This window comes from Melopsittacus undulatus, chromosome 1, assembly GCF_012275295.1.
Source record: "Melopsittacus undulatus isolate bMelUnd1 chromosome 1, bMelUnd1.mat.Z, whole genome shotgun sequence".
Taxonomy (NCBI): Eukaryota; Metazoa; Chordata; class Aves; order Psittaciformes; family Psittaculidae; genus Melopsittacus; species Melopsittacus undulatus.
Window position 1 is genome coordinate 19272714 of NC_047527.1, and position 25356 is coordinate 19298069.

Below are 25356 nucleotides of genomic sequence, written 5' to 3' on the forward strand. Positions count from 1 at the left end.
TCCACCCCTCCAGTTCTCATGCTATTGCTTGCCAACCTGAGTGCTCACTTCAGATGAGTACAACATTGATATAGCCCAAAGGCCTCTTGCTCTCAAGCACAGGACAAAGTCTCTTGACTGTCCTGTTGGACTACTGAAAGTCAGGCAGAGCCTTACTTCTGCCCTTACCATCACCAAACCTACTTCCAAAGCCTGTTCTTCAGTAGCACACAGGAGCCAGACACCACCCCGTACACAACAGAGTTCTCACTCCAGGGAGCTTGTGTTCCAGTCACCTTCCCTTACCCAGCTCAGTAACAGCACTGAAAGCGTGTGTGGGAAGGCAGCAGGTAATGAAAATGCAACAGCACTGCCGTGAAATCAGGAACACGTACAGCAAGAGCAAGGGTGGGTTCTGTATTCTACCCGTCCTGTGCCACCACCCCTTCAGGGCGCAGGCTCCACTCAGGCAGCCACCGGGCACCGACAAGAGCCCAGGCCCCGCAACGGAGCAGCCCCCCCCCCCCCCCTTAGGTCTCTTAGACCGCCGCCGCCTGCTACCTCAGCCACCGCGCACAGCCCCGGCGCCAGAGGGAGGCCCAGAGCCCGCTGCAAGCCTCCCGGCCACGCGGGCCGCTCCCAGCTGGGGAAGTGGTCCTGTCCTCTCCCCCTCCTCCTCCCCTTCGAGCTTCTCCCAGAGTTCGCTCCTCTCCAGAAAACCTCGGAGGGGCTGAGAAGCCGAACCCGTTACCGGGGAGGTTCCTGACCGGCCGTGGACTCCGCCGGCCCCCACCCCTTTCCCGCCGGTACCTGGCGCCGGCTCGGCGGGACTCTGTGCCCCTCGGCTGTGGCCGTCCTGGAAGCGGACCTGGCGGAAGCCACCGGGCACGACGCCCCAGAGGCGGCTGGCAGTGCCGCGCAGGAGGCGGCCGCCCTTGCCGGTGAAGGTGGTGAGGTAGTCCATGGCGGGAGCTACTAACGGCCGCGGAACCCCATGGCCGGGCCGGGCCGGACAAGCAGCTCCACCAGCCCCGCTCCACAACTCAGGCAAACTTTGGAGCTCGGCCCCGCCTCCATTTAAAGGGGCCGCGCTGCCGCCGCCGGCGCTGGGTGCGGACGATTGCGACCTGGTAGTAGCGTGGGGAGCGGGCCGCGACAACCGAGGGTACGGGGGCCTGAGGCCACTCTTGCACCCCTCGCCGGCCCGGAGCAGGACCCGGAGCAGGGGCCTCGGCCGGGGCCGATCCGCTGGCACCTCACGGGGCCGGGTGTCCCGGTGCGGGGCTGTGCGTGTGAGGCCGTTCTCCAGTGGAGGGGCAGCGGCTCCTCAGGCGGAGGCGCCTCACAGCTTTCCAGTGAGTCACTTTTTAATACAGGCCGACGGAGCGAGGAGGCAGCCTCCCGAACTGCTCTGCTGCAAGAAGATGGCCCGTCGTCGGCACGGCTGCTAGGAGCTAAGGCCCGAGAGCAGGCCGGGTGGGCACCTGGATCTCCTCACTGCCTGCGTGACCACTTGGGACATCACTGCCTTTCAGTCTCAGGTAGGATCGCGGCCACCTGTACATCTTCATGAACTCACCTCCAGTTTGGGGTTTTAGTTACGTTTTGTGAATGCTCACTGCATAACAAGCATGTGCTGCAAAGCTTTGTATTAACTTTATAACCTTTATGTTCCAGCTTTCCTTTACTAAGAACAATGGAAATCAAGAGTCAAGGCATCTAAGTCTTCTCACAGTTTTTGATACTAAGATGTTTTACCACTGTAACTGTGAAACAGGACCAGCTGTGAGTGACACTGTCTGGTTTTGCTGTTCTGTTTTCATCCCTCAGGCTCAGTTTCCTGTCATCTGGCATGACACTGTCCTGGCTGTGCTAGGCCAGCCTGTGTCCCCTTGCCCTCCTTCTAGTATTTGACCATGTTGATACCTGACTCAACCTTTGAACTATGTCAGTTCAGCCTTCCTGCAGAACCTACTAGATACACAAATGTTTCTTTCTTTTTTAAAAAGACATTTGGTTTGTGGTGGTCATTTGTACCCTCACATTTTTTTGTCCTTGCAATTCTTGGGACTTCTAAGGTTTGGAGAAATAAAACCAGTTAGAGCACGATCCAGCATTTTAACAGAGAAAGAAATACCTAACACATTGAATCTGTTATTAAAATCCGCTTTACAATGTATGTTCTGCAAGTATCGAGGGTGGAAGAACAGCCATATCATTATATTTAATACCTGTGCCATAGACCTTAAAAACAGAGCTTGTTTATGTGCTTATATTCTAAACAGAGAATAATGCAATTATATAATGCATTTAGCTGCAAATGAAAGTATTGTTTAATAAAAAATGCTCTTGTAGAGCCAAATCTATTGTGTACATGCAGAATAGAGGAACAAAGTGCTGAGCTATCTCAACTCCTATTCACTTGTAGCAGCTGCTCAATTAAATCAGAGTTTAACGTCAGCATTTTGGAGCGCTTATTTCTGAGGGTTACTTGATGTAAACAGTACACTCAACCTTTCTGCTACTTAAATTAGTTCCTGCTCAGGAGATAATGATGCTCAACACTTCTCCCACCCCTCCCCCCCAGTAAAACATTTTCCCTGAAACAGAACAAGAAATTTTCAGCAGAATTACTTTTCCCTCCCTCTCTCCCCCCAAGACCTGCCAATAGAAATGGGTATGTAATCTGTCTGTTCCAGGGGCAATGAATAAATCAGAGTCACTGCATGGTCTTAAGTACCACTTGATGTTTGGTATATAAACTATTCTGCCTACCAGATCTGTCTTGCTCTAAACACTGTAATTAGTTTTCATTTCATTACAGTGTTTCTGCTGTGGAGGAGCTATGGTTGGTCTTTAGCCCTCTGGATTCTATTTTAGGCAAAATTTACCTACATCTTTACACCAGGCATTAGTTTACAAAGGTGGTGCGCTGTGCTTTTGAAACTTTGAGCTAGCTTGTCCACCAAAATTCTAGCCACATACACACCTCTTTTTTTACTGATTGCATGTATTTCCTCTGTGGTTTGGAATAGTTCTGGCATTTTTTCTTTCTCTTCCAAGCCTGTATTATAGAATCATAGAATCGTTTAGGTTGGAAAAGACCTTTAAGATCACTGAGCCCAGCCTTTAACCCAGCACTGCCAAGTCCACCACTATACCATGTCCCAAAGTGCCACATCTACACATCTTTTAAATACTTCCAGAAATGGTGATTCAACCACTTCCCTGGGCAGCCTGTTCCAGTGCTTGACAACCGTTTTGGGGAAGAAATTTTTCCTAATATCCAATCTAAACCTCCCCTGGCCCCTGAGGCCATGTTTATTGTTATATTGCAATTATAGAGGCTACAGATTCAGATTCAGCTAACATTCTGAAGCATTCAAGGTAAATATTTTGATAACTATGAATTAGTTGCATTTTAGCTGGCTTCATCTGCTTTGTTCACAGGTAGTCTAACTGTAGTATAAAACAATCACCTATTACTGCAGTGCAATTTTCATTAAAATCCTTGTCCATACTCAAAAACATCCATTTAGCAATGTTTTTACTTAGGAAGAACAAATCCTTCAATTAAATTGTCTTAACTGTAAAAACAAGATTTAGGTATCTATGTTCAGAAAAGTTCTCTTTAAGATCAGAGACACTCATTGACTACCAATAAAATTTAAAGGCATTAAGCTAATATAATTATTAATGTTACATTGTTATAACATTGTGAAGAATACAGTCAGAGCTATACTACTTCAGTAGGCCTCTTCAACACAAAAATCCAGTAGTACTATTGTGGGCTTTAGGATACTGTTTCTACTTTGTTGTGCCATACCTATGATAGCAAGATTTTTTGACAAGGATGTCCGGTCTGAAATGCTTAATCCCATGTTGTTCATAACATCTAATATACTGGGATTTAAGATTATAGGCTACATTTTCCTCTGAAAAACTTTGCAACATTCCTCAACTTTTTAATGGATAGTAAAGATGTAAACACTACATACATAAGCAATGAGTGTCCCTTTTGACATAGAACAAAACCAAATGTAAATATGTTCTACAATATTTATAATAATTTTTTACTTATACTGATGTTGAACACCTTTATAGAAACCTGACCATTGCTGCCTTTATGCGCTCAGTGTCTAGAAACAACCAGGATTTCAGTGAGGGGTGGGCTAGTGTTTCTGTTTGATCTCTGAATATGCAACAGGGATCTCTCCTGGGTTTATTTTCTGGCCTGTGATACCAAGTGCAGAAACTAGTATCACTGGTATCACAGTGCTTGTAAGTCAGTCACTTAAAACTGGCCCTCCAAAAGAAGGAGCTGGCCTCACCTGCTCTTCATATAATCATGACATGGTTCAGGTTGGAAGGGACCTAGAAGTTCATCTAGTTCCAACCCCCTGCCATGGGCAGGGACACCTTCCACTAGAGCAGACTGCTCAAAGCCCTGTCCAACCTGACCTTGAACACTGCCAGGGTTGGGGCAGCCACAGCTTTGCTGGGAAACCCATGCCAGTGCCTCACCACCCTCACAGTATTTTTTTTTCCTAATATCTAATCTAAATCTCCCATCTGCCAGTTTAAAGCAATTACCGCTTGTCCTACATGCTCTTCTTAAAAGTCCCTCTCCAGATTTCTTGTAGGCTCCCTGTAGGCATTGGAAGCTGCTCTAAAGTCTTGCAAGCCTTCTCCAAGCTGCACAACCCGAACTCTTTCAGCCTGTCTTCATAGGCGAGGAGCTCCAGCCCTCTGATAATCTTCATGGCCTCCTCTGGACTCACTCCAACACATCTATGTTCTTATGTTAGGGGTTCCAGAGCTTGTGCCTGTTCTTGTGCTACCAGTGTCAGCCCAAACATTCATTTAGCAGATTGGTGAACCTGCAGTAAAGGTGATTCATTTAAAAGTATCTTCTAGTTTAGACAGAACTAATTAAACTTCAGTTTGTAAACACCTGTGGAAGCACAACATGCAAAGAAACGAGCAGAAGTGGCTGAATGACAGGACAGGAAGGGAGGAAGGTGCAAGCCAGCCTATTTGTATTCAGGGCCAGTGTATGTTAGCTCAAACTGACTGTGCAACTGTGGCACAAATGGAGATGCCTTGCTATTGGTTTTACACACAAGTCCACCTTAAGCAGCTACAAAAATGTCTGATGGAATATATCTGCATTTATGATGCAACACTTAATAATATGTTATGCTAATCTGTTGCTGTAAATAAAGGCACAACCTGGTCTTGTAGCTAGATCCCGAAGTACCAAACCAGCGCAGGGGGAGAGCTGCTTGAGCTGCATTATAAAAGAAGTGGTGGTGTAGGAAAGAGAGAACAGGGATCAGTTGTGGTCAAAAAGAAGAAAAACCACAACAAATTAAGGAAAGAGTATTTCCAAGTCCAACAATTATATATAGATAGAAGTATTTCAAAGGAGAGGAAAAAGATAAAAACACAGCAAGTTATGCTGACCTGTCATTTCTTTAGGGACAGATTTGTTGCTTATGAAAACAAGTGCAAATTGCAGTAGCTAATGCAGGCAGAATGCCAGCAGATGCTGTGCAAGCTCTCTTAGGTCTTGGACAGTTTAATGCCTGGTGTACAGGATGTGGGCTTCTTGCAATTCATCTTGCCAAATTTCCAGCGCTACACCAAACAGCAGAAGTACACCAGGCACTAACACAACCCCCCTATTTAATTTTGTGAGAAATGAGGTTTCCATATGCTTTTTGAGGTGAGAATCTTGATTTCTGTCATTTGTCACTCAGTGTTCATTTGTATATAAGCAACTTATACACAAGTATGTAATTTTGACAATCTGAACCAAATGCCTCAGTTAAGCTTCCTTACTCATTCTGCAGGCACCAGCTCTTCTCAGGTGATGCTAGGAGGATGCTGTATGCCTTTGTTACGTAGTCTAAATTACCATGTCTGGTCAAGACCTTACCATTTATGTGGTTGCAAAACCCATAATGAGTGGCTAAAATAGGGGTTTGAATTAGAACGCTCGTAAAAGACTATCCCCTCCCTCAATTTTTAATGAAATCTATCTTTAGTAATGTAAAATAATTCAGGAATTGTTTTTCCTAGTGAAAAAGAGAAACTCCTAAGACACAGAAAAACAGACTGCAGTCTGTTTTCTGTGCTGTTTCAGTGAAAATTAATTACAATGCAGAATGCACATGCAGCCCTTGAAGGAGAGACTAGAACTGAGGCATGCAGAACTCCCACATTCTCAGGCATATTTCTGTATGAACCCACCAATTTGCATGATGAAGTATGGGAGTACACAGTTCTAGAAGTAAAAATGGTGGCACAAATCTATTTTTGTGATTCAGAAAGTCCAAATAGTTCCAAAAGGCAATTCAGTGTCACTATATATTTGGGAGAATTTGAAAAGAGATAACCAGTAGGCGACACTGAGTAAATGGGCCTGTTTAAAGCAGGTTCTTCAGAGAAAACTGTGGCTTAGGTGCATCTGTCCAAGCAGGTTTCACAATACCACATCCTCTTTTCATATTAGACACTCATCAAGAAGGAAGCTGTCATCTGCATACTAGCCTCAGAAATGCTAAACCTGGAATTTCAGACTTAACAAGGTAGGGATATAATTCTGTTTTCACTAACCTGCTCCGTGTAAGATTAGAATTAAGTGGGGCCAGCCTCTGGCTTGACCATTGTTGCAGTTCACTGTCCAGCAGAAAATGTCACATTGAAGGGACAAGAAAGAATAAACATGGGCACCAAGGGAATTTGGAGTCCTTGGTTCTGGGCTGTGAAACTTCAAGTATAGCTTATGTTTTGTATCTGATTATTTGTGAAATAAAGAAACAGACAGGAAGCCACTACAGCATCTCTTTTAGGGGAGTTGTTTTCTCAGTAGAAAACTGAATCAAATTCCTACTTTATTAATATTTAAAATCTGGCTCAATAAATCTTTAATTTCCTTTTGTAGAAGCTGTAGAAAGGTACCACCATTAGACGTTAGGTTTCTCCAGGCTGAGGAGAACATTTGGACCTTGGGCATCTGAGCTGCCCCTTACAATGCATTTAAGCATTGAAACATGCAGTCCTAAGCATTGTTCCTTAGGTTTAATTTCATAATACTTGAATACAGTAACATTCACTGTGTTTATTTTTTGTTGCATCAAATCTAAAGTTTCAGGAGGACAAGCTACTGCTGTCAGATGTCACTGCAACATCTGACCTGTTTGTGATATAGGTTGCAGTTACATAAATGTTTTTGTTTGTTAGGTTGCTACCTAACCTAATCCAAGTCAGACTATTTATATCTGGGAGAGCCCAACAAATCCTTATCACCTTTGAGGATAAAGCAATTTTTGCTTTTCTAGCCAGATTCCAAAACTCTTCATACCACACTTTAAATTGGAGAGTAAATATAGGAATACCATAGGAATAAAATGTACAATACAATCTAGGACATTACTGAAACAGGAAAAAAAATGTTAATTGATTCACAAGTGTCCTGTACTGGCACACACAGTATAGTTACAAAAATGCATACTAAACATATGAAACTGAATAGGAGTGTATTTGACTCCATAAATACACTTAACTGCATCCTGTAGAATAATTTGATCTGATTTCAAAAGCATGCCACAATTTTTTGACACTTGGAAGCATCAAATTTCAGCTGCATATGGTCTGAATTTTCAACTATTCAAGCAAATAATAACCTTTGCTGCCTGCAGTTATACATCTTCTCTGAAAAAATGTATCCCGGAGTCACTGTCCAGCTGTCACTGATGCTATAAGGTTTTTCTCAAAAAGCTGTGTCAGAATTAACATTACAAAAATGTGTATTCTAAAGCTATATCTAAAGCTGTATTTTTCCCCCCGAAGTATATTTACAGTTAGATGACTAAATGGCACATACTACGATAACATTATCATGTCAGCATTTGTTAAATATCAAAGATACCAACACAGAAATTTTCAAATATGTCCTTGAGGATGAAAGAATATCATACTGGGACTTTTCTATGTTTATGGCAGAACTTTATTTTCAACTGCAATTACATAGCTCTATATATAGACTGCCTTATCAAATAAACATGAAATGACCTCCAGGTCTTCAGTTCATACTTACTTGGTCAATAGGGACTTATTATAAACAGAATGTTCTCTTCTGTTCAGGAAATCCTATGAAAATTAATTCGGACCCTAAGGGGTATGCATGTGTGCCTGCATATACAGATGCCCGTGCAGTTTAAGGATGCTCACTAGGTATAAAATACTAGCTGAACAAAGTTAATTTTCTGTAGACACAGATGTCTCCATCTTAATTTCATCATCTCATTGACATTTTGTTCTTTCATCATGTGTTTTGAAACTGGATGTGGAAAACACTGACAGTATAAACTGATGACTCTAGTATTTACTAGCTAATCCCATTCTCCACAGAGGCATAAATTATGCAAATAAGAAATAATTGCTTACAAAAGGTGATCAGAAAATGTATTATTCCTCAGGTATTTGAATCTAAGGCAAACAATCTTGACTTTTTTTTCCTTTTTTGCTTTATAACTGTAACTGTTCTGTCCTTAACACTCGTTAAATGCTTATCATGTTGTTAATGTACTGTATCCCTGTAAGAAGGTTACTTATAGTTGCTCAGAAACAATAGAACTGGATTCCAGTTCACTATAGACATTTTTACATTGCCATACTGGTTCATAATAAAATAGAATGTCCCTCTGGTAGGATAGAGTTGTTAATTTTAAGTTCCGCCATACACCATTTCTGAATACTAAGCAATCATATCACAACTGAGTTTTCAAATCAAAGCATTGATACAGTTCATTAAAACAAAAAATGTATGTTTTTGATCAGTATCTTGCCACCTCATGACCATGACTCGTGACTCGCGAGTATCCCTTACAGCAAGATCCACATACTTTAGAAAGCCTTAGTCCTGTCTTGGGGGGGAAAACTCACATTAATAAACACTTGAAGTGACTCTCTATGATAATTAAAGTTCTGTCTGTTTGAAGACATAATCAACTGCTTTTCACATTCTCCCATTGTATTCAGTTGGCATCAAATCATTTTCTAATGAAAACATCCTGGCTTTTAGCTACAGGTTATGAGCTTTCATTGCAACCTTTAGACATGAAGATATCTAAGATAAGGGTCTTTTTAATGGATTCAAACAAAGTGATTTTTCTCAGACATCCAGAAAAAGCAGACTTAATGACAGCTGATGAGCAGCCACATAATGTCAGTTCTAAGTAGGAATGCCATCTAAAGTATAGTGGTATTTTATAGATAAATGGGTCAAAACTATGATCAGAATTTTATCAGGAGCCAGAATAAAGCTACTGGCAACAGCTGATCCTTCTGGTTGCAATTCTGTTCTTGTGACAAGAATTACTAATTTTCTATTTTATTTACTCCTGCTTAGGCAGTGTATTCTAGGATTAAGGATTAGTTAGAAAAAGAAAGCAAATTCTGTTCCATCCTTTTCTACCTGTTTTGTGGTTATTCTCCTTAAGTAAAGTGTATGAAAGTCTTTTGTACATACCTTTTCCTGAGCCATCTAAATCTGTGCAGGACATTCCTGAAATTTTCTTTTGAATGAAAATCAAGAGGGAGTATGTTGATCTTATTAGGAGTAAGTTCTGTTTTTTCTTTAGTGTTAAATCTTGCTTCTTAAGGAACATCTGGTCTCTGTCTCCCTCCCTCCCCCACTGGTACCACATCAGAAACATATGCCTGATTCATTTGCTCCCATAGTATCATGTGGAAGACCTGTGGATGGTTACTCACTCTGTCCTTTTGGGGATAATTTACTACAATTTATCCTAAAATATCAAATACATCATTTCTAGCTAGACAAATCATTTGAAAGCTGTCCATTACTATAGTATTTCTGAATTAAGGAACGGTATCCTATACACACTAGTTTTCACACTGAGATTTAGCAGCTTAACTCTCACCTCTCTCTGTATCTTTGAAATGATTTGAAGCCTGTTGTCTCTCTTGCATTCAGCCACATTTAGCTGCAATGCTGTATACACACAATTGAGAATCCATGAACATACACAGCTTTAAAGATCCTGTTTGCCTTTCTGATTAATTTCCTTCTATGTGTTCAGATGGGCTCTTCTGTAGGCTTCATTTAAAATGCTTAATGGCATATCTCCCCATCTTCCTCGTATTTCATCTGATAATGAAATACCGTGTACACATACTGTATAAAAAAATCCCAAAGAAACACAAGTGATGGGTAATTAATGGTTATCTGTAACGGTTATCTGTCAAGTTTTTTACTCCAGTGCTTCAGGATCAAGACTCAAAATTGGTAGGTGATTTGGCTGACAGTGGTTAAGTGTGAAGCATTAGTGACATGCTTGTCATCAAGGAAACAGATTGCTATGTTTTATGTAAGTCAGAAGCTTATTTCTCCCAAATATTGGTCCTCATGTTAATGAATTATACTAGTTCCAGGTTAGAAATATATAGAGCATCCTGGTTTAGCCATAAACCTTAGTCAGGCCAACAAACCTTGGTGAATGGAAAGGTGATGATTAAAATAGAAGGGATAAAACCCCCCTATTGTTTAGCTTTGATCTCTTTTCTTACAAAATACAAAGGGGAAAAAATCAGATATTTGAATAATGATGGAATTTGCCTCTCAAGTTCATACGAATCTGATGTTGCAGTCCTGCATGGGTTAGGGCTTATTGCTCAAGGCTACTGAAGTAAGATGTGCTTTCTAGTAGCACAATAACTTAACTGTAGTGTAGTGCAACTGTCTCATTTTTGTTCCAGAAGCTGTAGTGATTGGTACAGCTAATCAGCTGGACTGGGTGAACTGATGCAGAAATAAGGTAGCGGTGTTGAGTGCTGAGATGCTGATCCTGTTGCAGGAAACCAGGGCCACATACATAAGTCTCACTCTGCATAAAATGCAATTGCTTAATTTTTGTTAGTAATCTACCATAATACTTATTGATTATAAAGACTCAGTTCTTCTTAAGTATAGAGTATTAAATATGCTGTTGTGGTCTTTCTCATCTGTCTCTTCAAGCACCAAAATTACAGCTGTTCATTTTAAAGTTCAGTAGTGCTGACAGATTCTTAATTGCTGTAATTAAATGTAATCTTTATTAGGAGCCTGAAAGCAATTAAAAAAAAACACTTTAATGTTTTAGACTTGTTTTATATCCCCCATAACTTTGGGGTTTTTTGCACAGAAAGCTTTGCTGGATTCTGTGGCAGTAAAGGACCTCTGGTGTTACTCAAGACTTCATGAAGGAATTAAATTGTAATAATAGAATTAGAGGACATCTGGATAAGTAAAAGAGCAAAGTATCAACAAAACTGTTAAGTCTTCATTCGTAAATCTGTAGTTCTTTGAAGGAGTCAATAAGCGTATGGATAAGAATAATAAGTTTATAGCAGTGTACTTATATTTTCAGACAGCTTTTTCATGTCCCTCACCAAGGAAATGAAGCTGTTGTAGGATGAGAGGACTCATCATTTAATATCCTTTAAAGTACACAAGCAAGAACAAGATTTCATGACAGAGAAAGAATGATTATCAGTGCAGCCCAACAGAGATCAATGCTTTTCAACTTCCTGGATTATTAGTCTAAAAGGAGAGAACAAGAAGATGCTAGAGTTCACCAATGATACAAAATTATGTGGGAAAGTCAAATCTCCTGGAAAAAAAAGTTAAAAATTGTTCCATAATACAGGTCATAAAAAGGCAGGTGAAATTTGCTGTTTATAAATGCAGAGTAAAGACAAGCTTTCCTGAGAGCATAACTATGTTTATACATATAATGATGAGCTTTAAATGAGCTATTACCATCCAGTAAAGAGATATATGAAAATGTCAGTCAACAGATACCTGAAAAGACAAATAAATATGAATTTTTAGAAAACTATAGTTACACTACTCTTCAAATTCTTGTCATGAATATAGAGTACTGCTGCTCACCCTGTTTCAAAAACCAAAAGATGCAATGTACCCAGACATTTTACAGAAAAGAGCAGCAAAAGCATTAAGCTGCTTCTCGCTAGGAAAGCAGAGAAAACAGTATGACGTGGGTAAGTAGAAAATAGAGAAAAACTATTCACTATTTGTCATGATAAGAGAAGTAGGGGCACCTAATGAAATTACTAATAAAATTTAAAGAAAAGGAAACATTGGAACTAGATGATCTTAAGGTCTTTTCCAACCCTAACCATTCTATGGTTCTATGATAACTGAATCACAGAATTCATTACCACAGGATTTTCTGTAAGCCAAAACTACGAATGCTTCAGAAAGCAATCAGAAAAGTTCATAGAGTTCATCAAGACCCATTAAGCACAAGAATGCAGATACATATTCTGCTTTGTGGAAGTCTCTGTGCCACCAACTGCCTAAAGCTCAGAGGAAATACCAGCAAGGCATCTTTCCATACTCGTCCTATTATGTATTATTTCCCTAATTGCCACCTGCTGCTGACTGCTGTGGGAAATAGGACACTAGGCTGGATGTGAGTAAAACACTACCTGTGCCTTGTTCTGCCTGGCCATTCTGATGTTAGGACTTGGCATGGCACGTGCCTCTCTTTGGTCCCCTTGTTCTGGGACCAGGAGAAGTTCTCCACAAGTTCTTGGGTCATTTTCAGTGTGAGGGGGGTGACCTCTACAGACTGAGTGAGCTCAGAAGAACAGGTCTGGGGACTCAGAGTGATATGAGACACCTCAATTGCTACAGATCTTGAAGCACAAATGGAGAAAAGTTACTGCTTTGCCATTATTTCACTCCCCGTTTTGATCTCTTGAAGTGAACAGGTTTGACTTCTCCATATCAGTTGTCTTATCCAGAAAATCAGACATCTCACCAACTGCCAATGTTGGTGACCTAGTTTAAGGAAGAGTCATGAATATTCGTGGGGTGGCAAAGTCAAGAACCTGCATGGAAAAGAATCCAATGGAATGTCAGGAAATTCTCAAATGTCTAAGCATTAAGAGCTCTGAAGCTGTGCTCTACAAAGGAAAGCAAATGTAGAAAAAAGAACTGAATGATGACCACCAAACAGCCTGTGTGGCTGTAGACTGGCCTGGGAAGCAAACTGTGACTCTGAAAGGGCAGAGGACGTGTCCTACCACAGCTTTGATTTAGCACAACAAACATGCCTCTGTGCTGGCTCAGCTGAGCTGTGGAGCTTGCTGGCAGGCAGGGTGAGGAGCTTGCCCAGCCTGGCTCTGCAGATGCCGCTCCACACTCTAATACAAGTAGTTGGGACATGAGTTTCACAGTGCTGTTCTTCCGCATTCAGGCACAGCAGAAGTGATTCTTTGGTTTTCAAAAATTAATGTGAAACTTCAGAATTCACAGCTTTAAGGAAAACAGATAATATTTATTTATTTTGTAATCCAAAATAATACTTGATTGTCATGCAAAGTTATTGTTAGGAATGGAAGAGCTGTTGCAACTGAGAGATGAAGTGGCCCACAGAGAGTGTTTCTGAGAAAGGCCTGTAACCTGCTATTTCATTTTTTTAATACAATGAACCTGAAAACAGTCTATCAAGTGTAATGTCTACTCATTTATGACTTAGCAAACAGAACATGATACTTTACCAGAAGACAGGAGCAGCAGTACCCAAGATTTGCTTACCAAAGTCCTACAGATGCCTCAAAATCAGGTCTCTAACAGGCTACAAAATTCCTGCTTGCAAAATGTACAAGATGGAGCTAAAATAAGTTTAAAACACAAGTCAGAGGGGAGATACTCCTGCTATCAATGCACTGTACAAAGCACTAGGAGCTGTTACTTTGCCTTCTTTGGCCAAGCACAGAGACTATGAGCATGACCACAGTTTTTCCCCCCAGATTGTGTTCCATGCCCAGAGAGAAATCTGAGGACTGTGCTGAACAGCTGTGATCGCTTGTGACATAAGCTTCCAACACTCAGGTGTTCTGATTGCTCAGCACTTCAAGAAATTGCCTTCACACTATGGTTTATTTTCTCTGGGTTTGATTCAACTACTAGCTATATCAACTGGTAGAAGGCCACATTTTACATTACCTCTCTGACTGCTACTGCATTTTCTCTCTTGACACACTTTTTGCTAATGGGACAGTATGGGATATATGGAGAGTACTGGATGGGTATTTTTCTGATAGTTCAGCAATGCAGTGCAACTGGGGTGACAGCACAGAACTACCCCTTGCAAATCCTACAGGAGAACACAGGAATCAGATAGTGAATTGTCAGAATGAATAAGGTATGCTTATAAATACCATCATTATTCTGACTTCTGTTTTCAACACTTCTAGGAAAAGTAAGGGGAGGCAGAGAATTTGTATTTGTTTGACATTGAGATTGAATACAGATCTTTAAAATGCACACATATAAAACAAACCATTGGCCAAAAAAAACGTATGCTAAGCAGATACCTGCAAATTGAAGTCATCATGATTTTCTGATGCCCAAATCATTCTAATGATTTTGCTTGAAAGGTGAATACAGACATCACAGGTGCAATTTGGTAGATGCATAACAGTCACTCACCAACAAATACTTTAAATTCTTAGTATCCTCCATGCTTCCCATGTCTCTAGATTAAGAATATTCTACATGATTATTATGTTTTGTATGTACTGCCTTATTTGACTATTAGACCTCATTTGTATTTTTAAGGGCACTGTATTTCCTCTGTTGCTTATGAAATTCAACTGACAGAAGCCTTAATAAATATAAATGCTGTTTTCACATGGTGCACATTTTCCATTTGTGTATAAAGAGCAGTTCTTAAATTAAGGTATGCTCCTCTAAAGAATTCTTTTAGCCTCAGTAACATAAAGTGTCCAGGCTTTTTACCATGTAATTTGTATACAGCATTCTCTTCATAATGACATCAAACTCAACACCATTTCTGACATGAAATATTTTATTTCAGCCTATTAATTTTTTTGTATAAAATGTATTCTGTTTTTATAAGTCACAGAAAAACAGTATTCTTTCAAACGAGAAGTACAGTAAGTTTTACACTGAATACTATTGCCTATCCTTATTTTCTGTGAAGACTAGTGTGCCTTATATGTTTTTTATGAATCCAGTGTTTACTTATGAAATCAGAAATGTTGGGGTCAATTAGGACTTGTAGACAGCACACTACAATTCACTATTTCTCAACAGACTTCACATTTAATATTACTTTTATAGGGCATGATGACATCAGGGAGCACAAGCATTCGCTTTCCAAGGTTATTTAGACTGGATGACACAAGGACTTGCTGGTACCACAAACATTCCCCACCCCTCCTACATGGATTGCATGTAAGCCTGCAAAACAAGCTTGCAAGTGCTGCAGGGCCCTGGATGAGTGATTTTGCAGATGCTTAGAAAAGATTTTACTGAATGAAGTAGCAGAGAAGAGTAAGCCTTTAGTGGTGATAAACAAGGATTTCAGGAGCAATGTAATGGTCTGCGGTCACTGCAACTAGGTGCTGCCCATGACACACTACGATCAAATGGCCTGGATATGGAAGCTGTCTTTCCATTTTGCAAACTAGTTGTCTGACTCAGGATAATGGTGTCTCAGTCAACAAACCGGCATCACAACATGGCTAGACCAGACAACATTCTGTCTGGGAAACACAATATATTATACATACTTGATATCCCCTGCAGTGTTTTGGCTGTTCAAATGCTTTTCCATTGATTTGAATAGCAAGATATTTCTTCAAGTATCAGCATTATTACCCTAAAGAAAAAGAATTAGGAACAGAAATTGTGTGCAGCTTGCACAATCACACAAGTCTTTTGAAAGGGCAATCACACAAGTCTTAGAGGGCAGACTGCCATGGCATGTTGCAGATAAGGAAATCTTGCTCAATTTTGTGGTCTGCCATGCCTCTTCCATTTCAGAAAGACATTTTGCATCATTTGAGGATAAAATTTCTTATAAATACTAAAAAACAGAGCAGCTATGGTTTGTTTTATTGCAAAGCAATATTGTCCTTTCCTCCCCTCAAATAAATTCTTCCCTTGTCTTAACAAAAACGTTCGTGTAAGCAGATATTCTCTGTCATTCCCCTTTAAATTAACAGACTTTCTAACATTTTTTTTAGACTTAGTGTCAAACACTTAAGATCATCTTGTTCCAACCCCTCTGACATGGGTGGGGGCACCTTGCACTAAAACATGTCACCAAAATTTTGTATACCTTCTGAGGCAATGAAAGTATAACCATGCCAGCTGGTCAGCCCTGCTGTGAGTCAAAAGGCACTCCATAGAAAAGATACGTTATTGCTATCTACGTATATAATACTGAGAGTTGGATTTCTTTAATAAGTGGATCTTCTGACTGAGCTCCAGTGATTGAAAGTACTTTGTTTGTATGATCTTAGCCTTAGACTAATATTTGGATTTTCTAGTTGAAGTAGTTCTGGAAAACAAAAGGCAATCTGCAAGTAGATCCATAAGGATGATCTTCAAACTGTTTGCAGATGATGCTCTTTCTCCTTTCTTTCATACAGATAGACACTCAACCACAATCAAATTTACTGAGACACTGCTTGTTACATTTACTCTGTTACACATAGTAATAATGGTTTTAGGAGGGGAAGAAAAGAAGTGAATTTCAGTTGAATGATCCTGTGAGCCACTTCGTTACTTACAGCAAAATAGCATGCGGTTAATTCAGTTGTTCTTTAGTAATTTACAGTCCTTAGAAGTCTTTTTTCTTCCCTCTTTTGCAGCTTCACTCTTATAAAACATACAAAATACTTAAACTAGTGCCATTGTACTTCTCTAAAAGTTTTCAGATGTTCAGTGGGCTTATTCTGTAATTAAAACATGGTGCATTCAGTGAAAAGGTGGCATTGCACACGCTCTTATGGTGCTGGGGAGAGAACGTGATTTCTCTAGTAACTGATAAAAATTTTAACAGCAAGGAATCAGCAGCAAATTGTGACAAAGTGTTTTCATGTACGATAATAAACAAACTGCAGACTTCCTACCTGGAAATCTTACTCTTTAGGGAATCACTGAACAATGTTAAAAAGTGTACAAACAATCACAAAACAACTAATTTTCCCTTTCAAGATATGGCTTTCAATTAAAACAGATTTACTAGGAAAAAGTAATAAAATGCCTGACTCAGTTTTCTCAAGCAGAACCTGTACTGAACAAAATACAGATGCTTTTTAAGATTTATAATGCTAAATGCTTAGTTTTTTCTGACCATTATCTTTTGTATCAGTGTTGATAAGAACAGTCTCTTTTCACACATAATCACTGTCTGAGCTAATAATAATAGCTTTATACAGCTGACAGTAGAGGTACACATAAAGTTCAGCCGCATTGAGGAGACACCAAAGTGTGTGTTAGCTTAGGATCAAATAGAATTTTTAAAGGCTGGGTTTCTTAAGCACTTGGCCTCACTTGATCCCTTTTAATAGGAAGGACTGTGTACAGTGGGGATACAGGCAGAGGGAAGAAGCTAAGAACCATTTCACAAGAAACGGGAGTTCTGTGGCCTTTTCCTTACTGTTAGAAAGGTTTGACAGAGTGTAAACATTTAAGGTTGTATCTTCCATTACAACCCATGGCTATTGTTCTGCAGGACAGAATTTACAAGGGAAGGAAGCAGTTATTTACCACATCGGATATGATTTTCCAAAGAAAGGACACACACTACCATGATTCACATACTCTGAGTGAATTCCTTATATGTACAGGAACAAATCTTGACCTCTAAGAAGGTACAATCTTTGGTGTTAGCTTTCCAAATCGTATCCTAGAAACTTCTCCAAAGGGCAGTCTCATGCTGGTACATTCCCCAGTGCAGAAATACTTGATGGGAAATAGCACTGGTGCAATGGCTTAACTCTAAGGCACATGAATCTACTGAAGGTGTGGTCAAAAATTAGAAAGATAGTCTGGGCCAATTTCTTCTGGCTTCTTGGGTCACACTCTTAACTAAGCTTTGTTTTGGGGTCAAGACAGAGGTTGTCTGAAGAGCACAGAATGAGATGTTTGGCAAGCACTGAGTGGGGATCTGTGAGACTTTACAGCAGAACCCCTACTGTAATGCTGTGATGCTACTGCAAGTCCTGCACTTCGATTCTCTTACTCCACTACAGAATCTTAATTCCAAATGTTAATGAACTGGCTAGTACCCAGGGCAGAAGAGATAATCAAGAGAAAAGTGAAAGGGGAACATTCTCTTCTTGTTAATTGTTTTCAGAGCAAACCCTGCATGCAGTAGAATTAATGTAAAGCATTTGACCAAGATTTGTTCATGCCAGACACACCTTTTCGTGCCTCCTTACTGAACACAGGAATGTGTATCTCCCTGAGGGCATTCTGCAGTTTTAAGAAGCAATGTTTTGACAGTGGAAAAGTACAAGTCTAAATATAGTACATTTTGTCAAATTTTGTTTAAAAGAATATTTCAATAGATACCTGTTTAAAACTGTGCCTTGCTATTCTTATGCAAACCCTTTTATTAATGGGGTTTCTGCAAGCCTGTAATACCAGTATGTGGCCAAAGAGGGGACTGATTGCTTTGGCAATTGTTCAGGCCATACAATGGACCTTAGGTTCACATTTATCTTTGTCATAGTCCAAAGTGCAGGAGGTTTTACTTTTTTGTTTCTTTTTGTTTACTCACTGGTTCCTCTTCTCTAGCACATAAGAAACTATGTCCTTGAAAGGCACAAAAAGTACAGTTAGCTACTTTATTTCCAGAGCATTTCTTTCCATGATGGATTCTAACACACAGGGTTCACAGGTTTCTGTTTATACAGAAGGAGGAAAACGCGGTAGTGAGAAGGCAAAAAGGAGAATACCAAGTCTCTGAGGCATGGAAATTCAGTATCTGAAAATCCACACAGCACTGAAATCACAAATATCAGAGATGTGGAGTTTTAAGGAGAAAGAGTAGAAATAGTAAAAAGACCACTGTCTCTAGCAGTCTATGATCCTGTCCTATTGTACACAGCACTTCATGATACCACACATTTCATACATAACCCTGTGAGGGAGGGGTAGTGGAGGAATGGGTACAGTTACTGGAAGAGAAGGGAGGAAGCATCCTTGCAATTTTTATTGGTCTCTTCAAAGGTTTTTCTTAGTGCATTTCATAGTGCACTTCATTTTGCCCCCTGAGCAGGAGAAAGTCATCTCTGGGAAACAGCATTCAGGGAATAACAAGCAAGTCAGGTCAGGATCTCCTCACAGGTAACATCACCTGTTGTGGGAAGCCTATGAAGTGTGGTTCTTCATACTTTACTGAAGCTTGAAGTCCAAACTTTGACTCCTCCTCTGTGTCTGCAAACATGTGTTCTGCCTCATCTGAGTACCCAGAAAATGTTACCCCCCCCTTCTATTTTCTGATTTACTTTTAAAGCTATATATTCTTTGCAGTAAGTTTTTATGCACATTGTATAAACAGCTCTTCAGGCACTGCTGTGATACAGTATATGCCTACTGCAATGAGAACAAGAGAATGATAAGAAAACAAAAATTAGAAAGAGGCAAGGAAAACTAGGTAAGAAAAAAATCTCAGCACTGATGAAACATACTATCTTTTTTTTTCCCTTAAAATTGCTGTTAGTTAACCAAGTATATCATAGAAGTAGACAATAAAGGATATGCAGAACTACATAAAGAAAGCACATTTAAAAATAGGAGCTGTGGTTCCTGTCAGTTATGATCTTTAATAAAAGCAATAAGCAACCTTTTTGATAACTTTCCAACCCCTGAATTTAAGTCTGCATTGAAGGAGAAGACTGCATTAATTTTAATTGACTTATCATTTTTAGTAAGGATGACTTGGAGATATTTGAATCCTTCTCCTATAATGCATGAAACAGTCCAACAGAGCCTATACTCCAGCAGTAAGAGCAGCATGGCTGTAATGCCGGTGTAGCTCTGGTTCTGACAGTCACTTCTGAGTACTCTGGATAAAAGTGGTAAGTTTTCACTGCAATTTTTCTGTGGGCACAATATTGATGCTAGAAGGAAAGTCCATCAGACAAAGTCAGTTTGAACAAAGCACCTTATCTCCCAAGGTGGCCAGACCCTAGAACCATATGAAAACACAAGTCAGAAGCTGCAGGCAACGGAGGAACTGCATGAGAATCCCCCACCACTGAGGTGAGTGCCAATCTGCTGTCACCCTCAGCCCCAATTTTCCCACATCAGCCTTTTGCTAATATGCAGATTTTTCACAACCTTGGTCTGTGCATTACAAATCACAGCATAACCACATTTCAGCTTCACAGATGGTAGGTTTGGTCTTTGGCTGAGAGTATTACAAGTTGTCTCAGAAATTTTAGATCTGGGCTTGCTTTCAAGGGAATCTCAAGTGTATGTTCCAGCAAACACAGCAATTTCATTAACTAGCCACGCCCCCAATATTAAAACTCAACCCCAGTCTTTCTTCTGTGACAGAACATGCCACTGTTGACATTCTGATTAAATCCAAACATCCTAGAGATGTAAAATGCAAACCATAAGGATACAGAGCTGTAGCAATAAATCTGTAGAGGTGAGGAATTTGAAGCCACAAACAGAACTTTTCTAATTACATATTTCAATAAAACTACATTTTCTGGAGAGATTATATGCTTGCAGCTATTTGTGATGTTGCCAGTGGCACTGTAATCCTTAATTCATATTTACAAACCTGATATCCTCATTCTCAGTGATTCAGTAAATTGCAAAAGTGTTGGTTTGTTTTTTTTAAAAAGCTGTCTCAATAAACCCTAAGATATATGTTAATCCTTTGAAGGTAAATTGAATAATTCTCCAGTGAAAATTTACTGCTTTGACATGCAGAGGAATGAGAAACAGAAACTTCTAGTTGAAACTTTATGTTAGAAAGCTGGACCTGCCTGAACTTAAATAATTACATTATCTTTCTTGCTCTTGCTGTCTTACCAAGGAAAATAGTTTCAAGCTAATACATCCATACAGTTAAGATTTCATGTTTGAAAATGCTGCTTTTGGAAAGAGTTCTTTCTAATAGATGGCACCACACTCACACTCAGACCTATTGCCAGATGCCAAAGAAATTGAAAATGCCCCTAGATGAAGGGGGCTGGACTAGATGACCTTTAAAGGTCCCCTTCAACCAAAACTATTCTATGGTTCTACAGCAATCCATCACAGACTATCCTAGACTGGAAATGTCCAGTAAATATAATGTATACAGACATCACAATTGTTTTTAAGGGAAACTTGCACATACTGGAATGGAACAAAATAATGAAACATATATGGTACATCAAGGTTGTTTAGGGAACAAAATAAACATTCCCTCCAGGGAAAAGAGGAAAAACATTTAGAAGATGTTTCCAACATTGCTGCTTATAATTAAAAAAAAAGTAAACAGTCATTCAGTAATGCTTCCTTTTACCCCAAGATCTTATCTGCCATTTTAGGTATCTCTTATAAGTGAATATCATAATTATCAATGGTAAGGTGGTTATACACTCATGCAGATTCATATTTTAATCTTTTTTTTTTCCTGTAGCAGATTGTTGCTGAATATTTAAATGAAATATTTTGAACACTAAACTGTTCTGCCAATCTTTTGTAGTACCTGGAATTCTGGAAATATGTATTTCAGTATTTTTTTTTTCCATTCATAGCTACACAGCTTTATACAGCAGATGAAATTTCTATATAAAACTCTGAAATTCCAGAGATATTCCTGAAAACCTGGAACACAGTCCCAAAGCAAGCTCTGCTTGTCATAATTACTTTTATAGAAATTAACTGTGTTTAGACACTTTACAAAAATAGGGTTAAATTCTAAATCACCTCTAGAGATGGCTGAATCTCTACTATTCTAAGGCTGATTCATTAAGAGCCCCAGTTCGCAGTAATCGATCCACTGTTCTGAAGTATTCCTGCTGGAAATGCTCCTAAAAAGCCACTCACCAGCTGGGAGCAGCTAAAGCACTGTAGCTACTGCTCTGATCCTTTCTATTCCTCCAGTTTGCTTCAGGGGAAAAAACCAAACCAAACCAAAACCAAAGTCAAAACCAAACCTGCCTCAAAACCATTATTTAATCTATGAGTTTCTGTCGTTAGCATTTTGTCTAACTTTGTAAACTGTCTTTTGTTATCTTGATTGGCTCCAGGTTATCCCTGCTTTCCACTTCTGATGTGTTTTATGTCTACATCTTCACCCACATTAGTACAGTGAGATGTAAAAGCACTTTTCAGGGCCGCAATCCCCAGGCATCCACATCATTCATAAGCCTGGGCTCTCAATAGTGCTAGAAGAAAATCCCAATAGGCGTAAGGGGCTAACTAAGACCTGAGTACTGCGGATTCTTTGCAGCACTCTGCACTGGATACTCACCTGCAAGTTGGGATGAAAATGTGCCGCAGGGTGCGCCAAGGTAGTGACCCACAAAGTACCATGACCCCCACTGTGCTCCCTCAGGGCTCACAAACCTCTGTGTGTAGGAGGGGTATTGGAAAAAAAAAATAAAAATGAAATGGCCCAAACTTTTCTCGTTGAGTCAGTTTTAGCTGAGGTGGTTAAAACAAAGTTTCTTCAGCTTGTGTTGGACTGTCTTGAAAGCCAGCCCTAGCAGAGCCTGGTTTTGAGCTGGGACAGATGTCCTGCACTGGCCACACAAGCTTGGGAAGGCTGGGGCTGGCAGGCTGATCAGAGGACTCATTACTTCAGTGTTCCTTGGAGGCTGATGCTAAAAATACAGAGTATGGTTTTCTTTGGATGGCTCCTCTGATGATCATGGCCAAATGCTGCCAGAAACATGTGATTTCTTTGGGGGAAAGGTGGGCCTTCTATAGAGGCCACGAGGCTGATCTTGATACTGGTGATGAATCATCTACAAAACAGGGTATCACATGTAAAGCAGGCGTGATAACAAGAAAATGTTTCCTTTACTGCAAGAGTCATCAAGTGGGCTCAAGGCACTGTAACAAGAGATTTCTAACATGCTCTTCAGAACACATGGCCTGAACCGGAAGCTAGCTGGTACGATGTGTGGTTTGTAGGAACTTATTTTTCACCATGTGTGTTTCCAAAGTTCATGCTGAACACATTAACATGTAGATGTGGTCCATCTCAGACAAAGCATTTCTAAAAAGGCAGGGCACATAGAGCACTCTGTGTTCCAGCAAACATCACATGCTTTGGGATTTGAAGGTATTGATTTACAATTATATCAGAACTAATCAGTTTAGCACAATTAAATGGAGTTCTTCTGCAGGTATTTATGCTACTTAATTCACCCTTTGATAGTCTAAATTTAACTTGGTTACCTGGTTTTTATGTCTGATCCAGAAAGGAAATAACAGCAACAAGTCTGACAAGAAACTAAGTCTACTACAAACATATCTCCTGGTTACAAAGGACGAGCCTGTTTGCCACAAATATAGGTGCCTGTGGAACAAAACCAAAAAGCCAAACTTTTCTTCACGTAAGGAAAATAATTTTCCAAAGAACTCAATATCCTTTAATGGAGTTAACATTTCAGAAAACCTTCTATAGTCCGTGAACATTTAATATCCCAGCACATCGGTCTGTAGTGAACTCCAAGGATATGGGCCATGGACTGAAGCAAAATTCCACTAAAGCAAATGCAGCATCATGGACTGCACCATTGCAACTCCATGAATTAGCAAAGGCGGTAAATTATGCACACAAAAAAAATGCAACCCCATGTAATATTCATTCCCTCTTCTCTCAGCTGGGTAACCTCTACAAGCAGCATGCAGAAACTCCGGTTTGCTCTAGCCAAAGGTTGTATGTATGCATCCTGCCCCCACCTTCCTGCACCAAATACGTCAGTGAATCAACTGCAGTTTCATGAATCAACACCAACTCCCTCTCCACAGTTTCAACAAACTTCTGAGAGTTACAAATCAGAAAGTAAGTTTTCATTTTCACAGTAAGGAAGTTCACTCAACAGCAAAGTTAGTGTTCCTTTCTGTGAGAATCAAGGTAATAATAGATTTTCTTACATATATATTCACAAAGTTATTGGTAAAGAATTTATTTTGTACCTTGGAAATCCAACAAGTGCTGAGCCAGATGAAAAATAGAAACAAAACAGAGAATGGAGTTAGCAGTACTGAGCTGGTGTCTTGTTCTTTTTACCAATCAAAACCACCACAATAATAAAGCAGTCACAGTGTTGCTCGATATTTACTAACAGACCATTAAAATTGTTGTCAGTGGACTTGCTGACTCTTTGGCAGGGCAGGCTGCAAACTGCTTTTATGTGCATTTATTGAATGATTTCCCAATTTTTTAATGATAAAACATGTTCAGGCTCATTTAGACACAAACAGCAATAAAGCAGAGTTCAGCATTTTAATAAGAGATGCATAATGTTGTCTTCCTTCAGCCAAAAAGGTCCTTGATTTTAAAGGCAGCCATTCCTTGTGATTTTACTGAAGAGAAACATGCAGCTCTCCTGCCCACTTATGACTGAATGATAAATTACATTCAAATGTCTGAAATTTTCCACACAGCTCTTTTGTTTCAGCTAAAGTAAAAACAAATTCTTTCTTATAATCTTTGCATTCTGCAGTATAAACTCACAGCAAAAAAAAAAAAATAGTGTTGTCCTGTTTCTTTATTCCAAGACCAGGTTGGATGAAGCCTTGGGTGATATGGTTTAGTGTGCGGTGTCCCTGCCCATGGCAGGGGGTTGGAACGAGATGATCTTGAGGTCCTTTCCAGGCCTAACTATTCTATGATTCTATGTTTCTATTCCTTAGAGGAACGATCTTTTGTTTGTCTCAAGAGTCCAGCATAATGTAGTAAACCTCTTACTTATGGTACAAGTATTTTCAGTGCAGCAGTTTCCTTGTAATCATGGGTGTACTGCCAGCACCAGTGTACCAGGCAGAGCTAATGCTGAAGCACTGGGTGCCTAATGACAAGGAACCCTTCAGCTGGCCCATCCTTCCCTCAGACTCAGGGCAGGGAGCAGGCACCAGCCTGAGGCATACAGACACACACTGGAAGGGATGGGTACAAGGCAGTGAAGACGAAGAAGCCCAAGTGAAGATGATGATGCCCTGGTAAAGGAGAAGGCTCCAAGCAGAGGAGCAGGGTGCAACATAACTGTTCTAGTTCTTACTTGAACCTTAATTGGTAAAACACAGACTTGCTAAAACAGAGCCACTACTTACAGAGTCACCTACTTCTTGTATACTGACTCTATTTGTATTGAATTATGCTCAGATTCTTGTAGGGTTGATCTGAACCAATTTTTGCCATACGCATCTTTGGCTTGATTCTGGACTGACTTACTTGCTTTCTGGAGAGAAGCAGACAACACCAGAACAGACCCATTCCTAACTAGGATTTACCAGCTCATACAGTAGCAGAAGCAAGGGATAGAGGTTGG

The 25356-nt window shown here is 40.0% G+C and overlaps 1 protein-coding gene and 1 long non-coding RNA gene across 9 annotated transcripts in view; one reads left to right on the plus strand and one right to left on the minus strand.

The window, feature by feature from the left end:
* The window catches only part of OXR1 (oxidation resistance 1), a 218297-nt gene that overhangs the window by 65919 nt on the left and 127022 nt on the right, over positions 1–25356 (minus strand). For 2 of the 6 annotated variants that reach the window (XM_031050635.2, XM_031050632.2), the window contains exon 1: positions 790–1017. The exons of 3 other annotated variants lie outside the window; for them this stretch is intronic. In XM_031050635.2, the coding sequence (XP_030906495.1) occupies positions 790–943 (154 nt within the window). In that variant the 5' untranslated portion in view covers positions 944–1017. Of the gene's footprint in view, positions 1–789; positions 1018–25356 lie in introns of those variants that run through there. One more of the 6 variants, XM_031050636.2, reaches the window with a different exon arrangement.
* Positions 697–24536, plus strand: LOC115946812 (uncharacterized). Of its 3 annotated transcripts, XR_004080836.2 has the most exons (5): positions 700–1144; positions 1356–1520; positions 6497–6572; positions 20023–20107; positions 23280–24536. It is a non-coding gene; the product is annotated as an uncharacterized lncRNA (long non-coding RNA). The 3 variants fall into 3 exon arrangements; XR_004080834.2 differs by having other exon boundaries at positions 697–1520; XR_004080835.2 differs by lacking the exon at positions 6497–6572 and having other exon boundaries at positions 707–1520.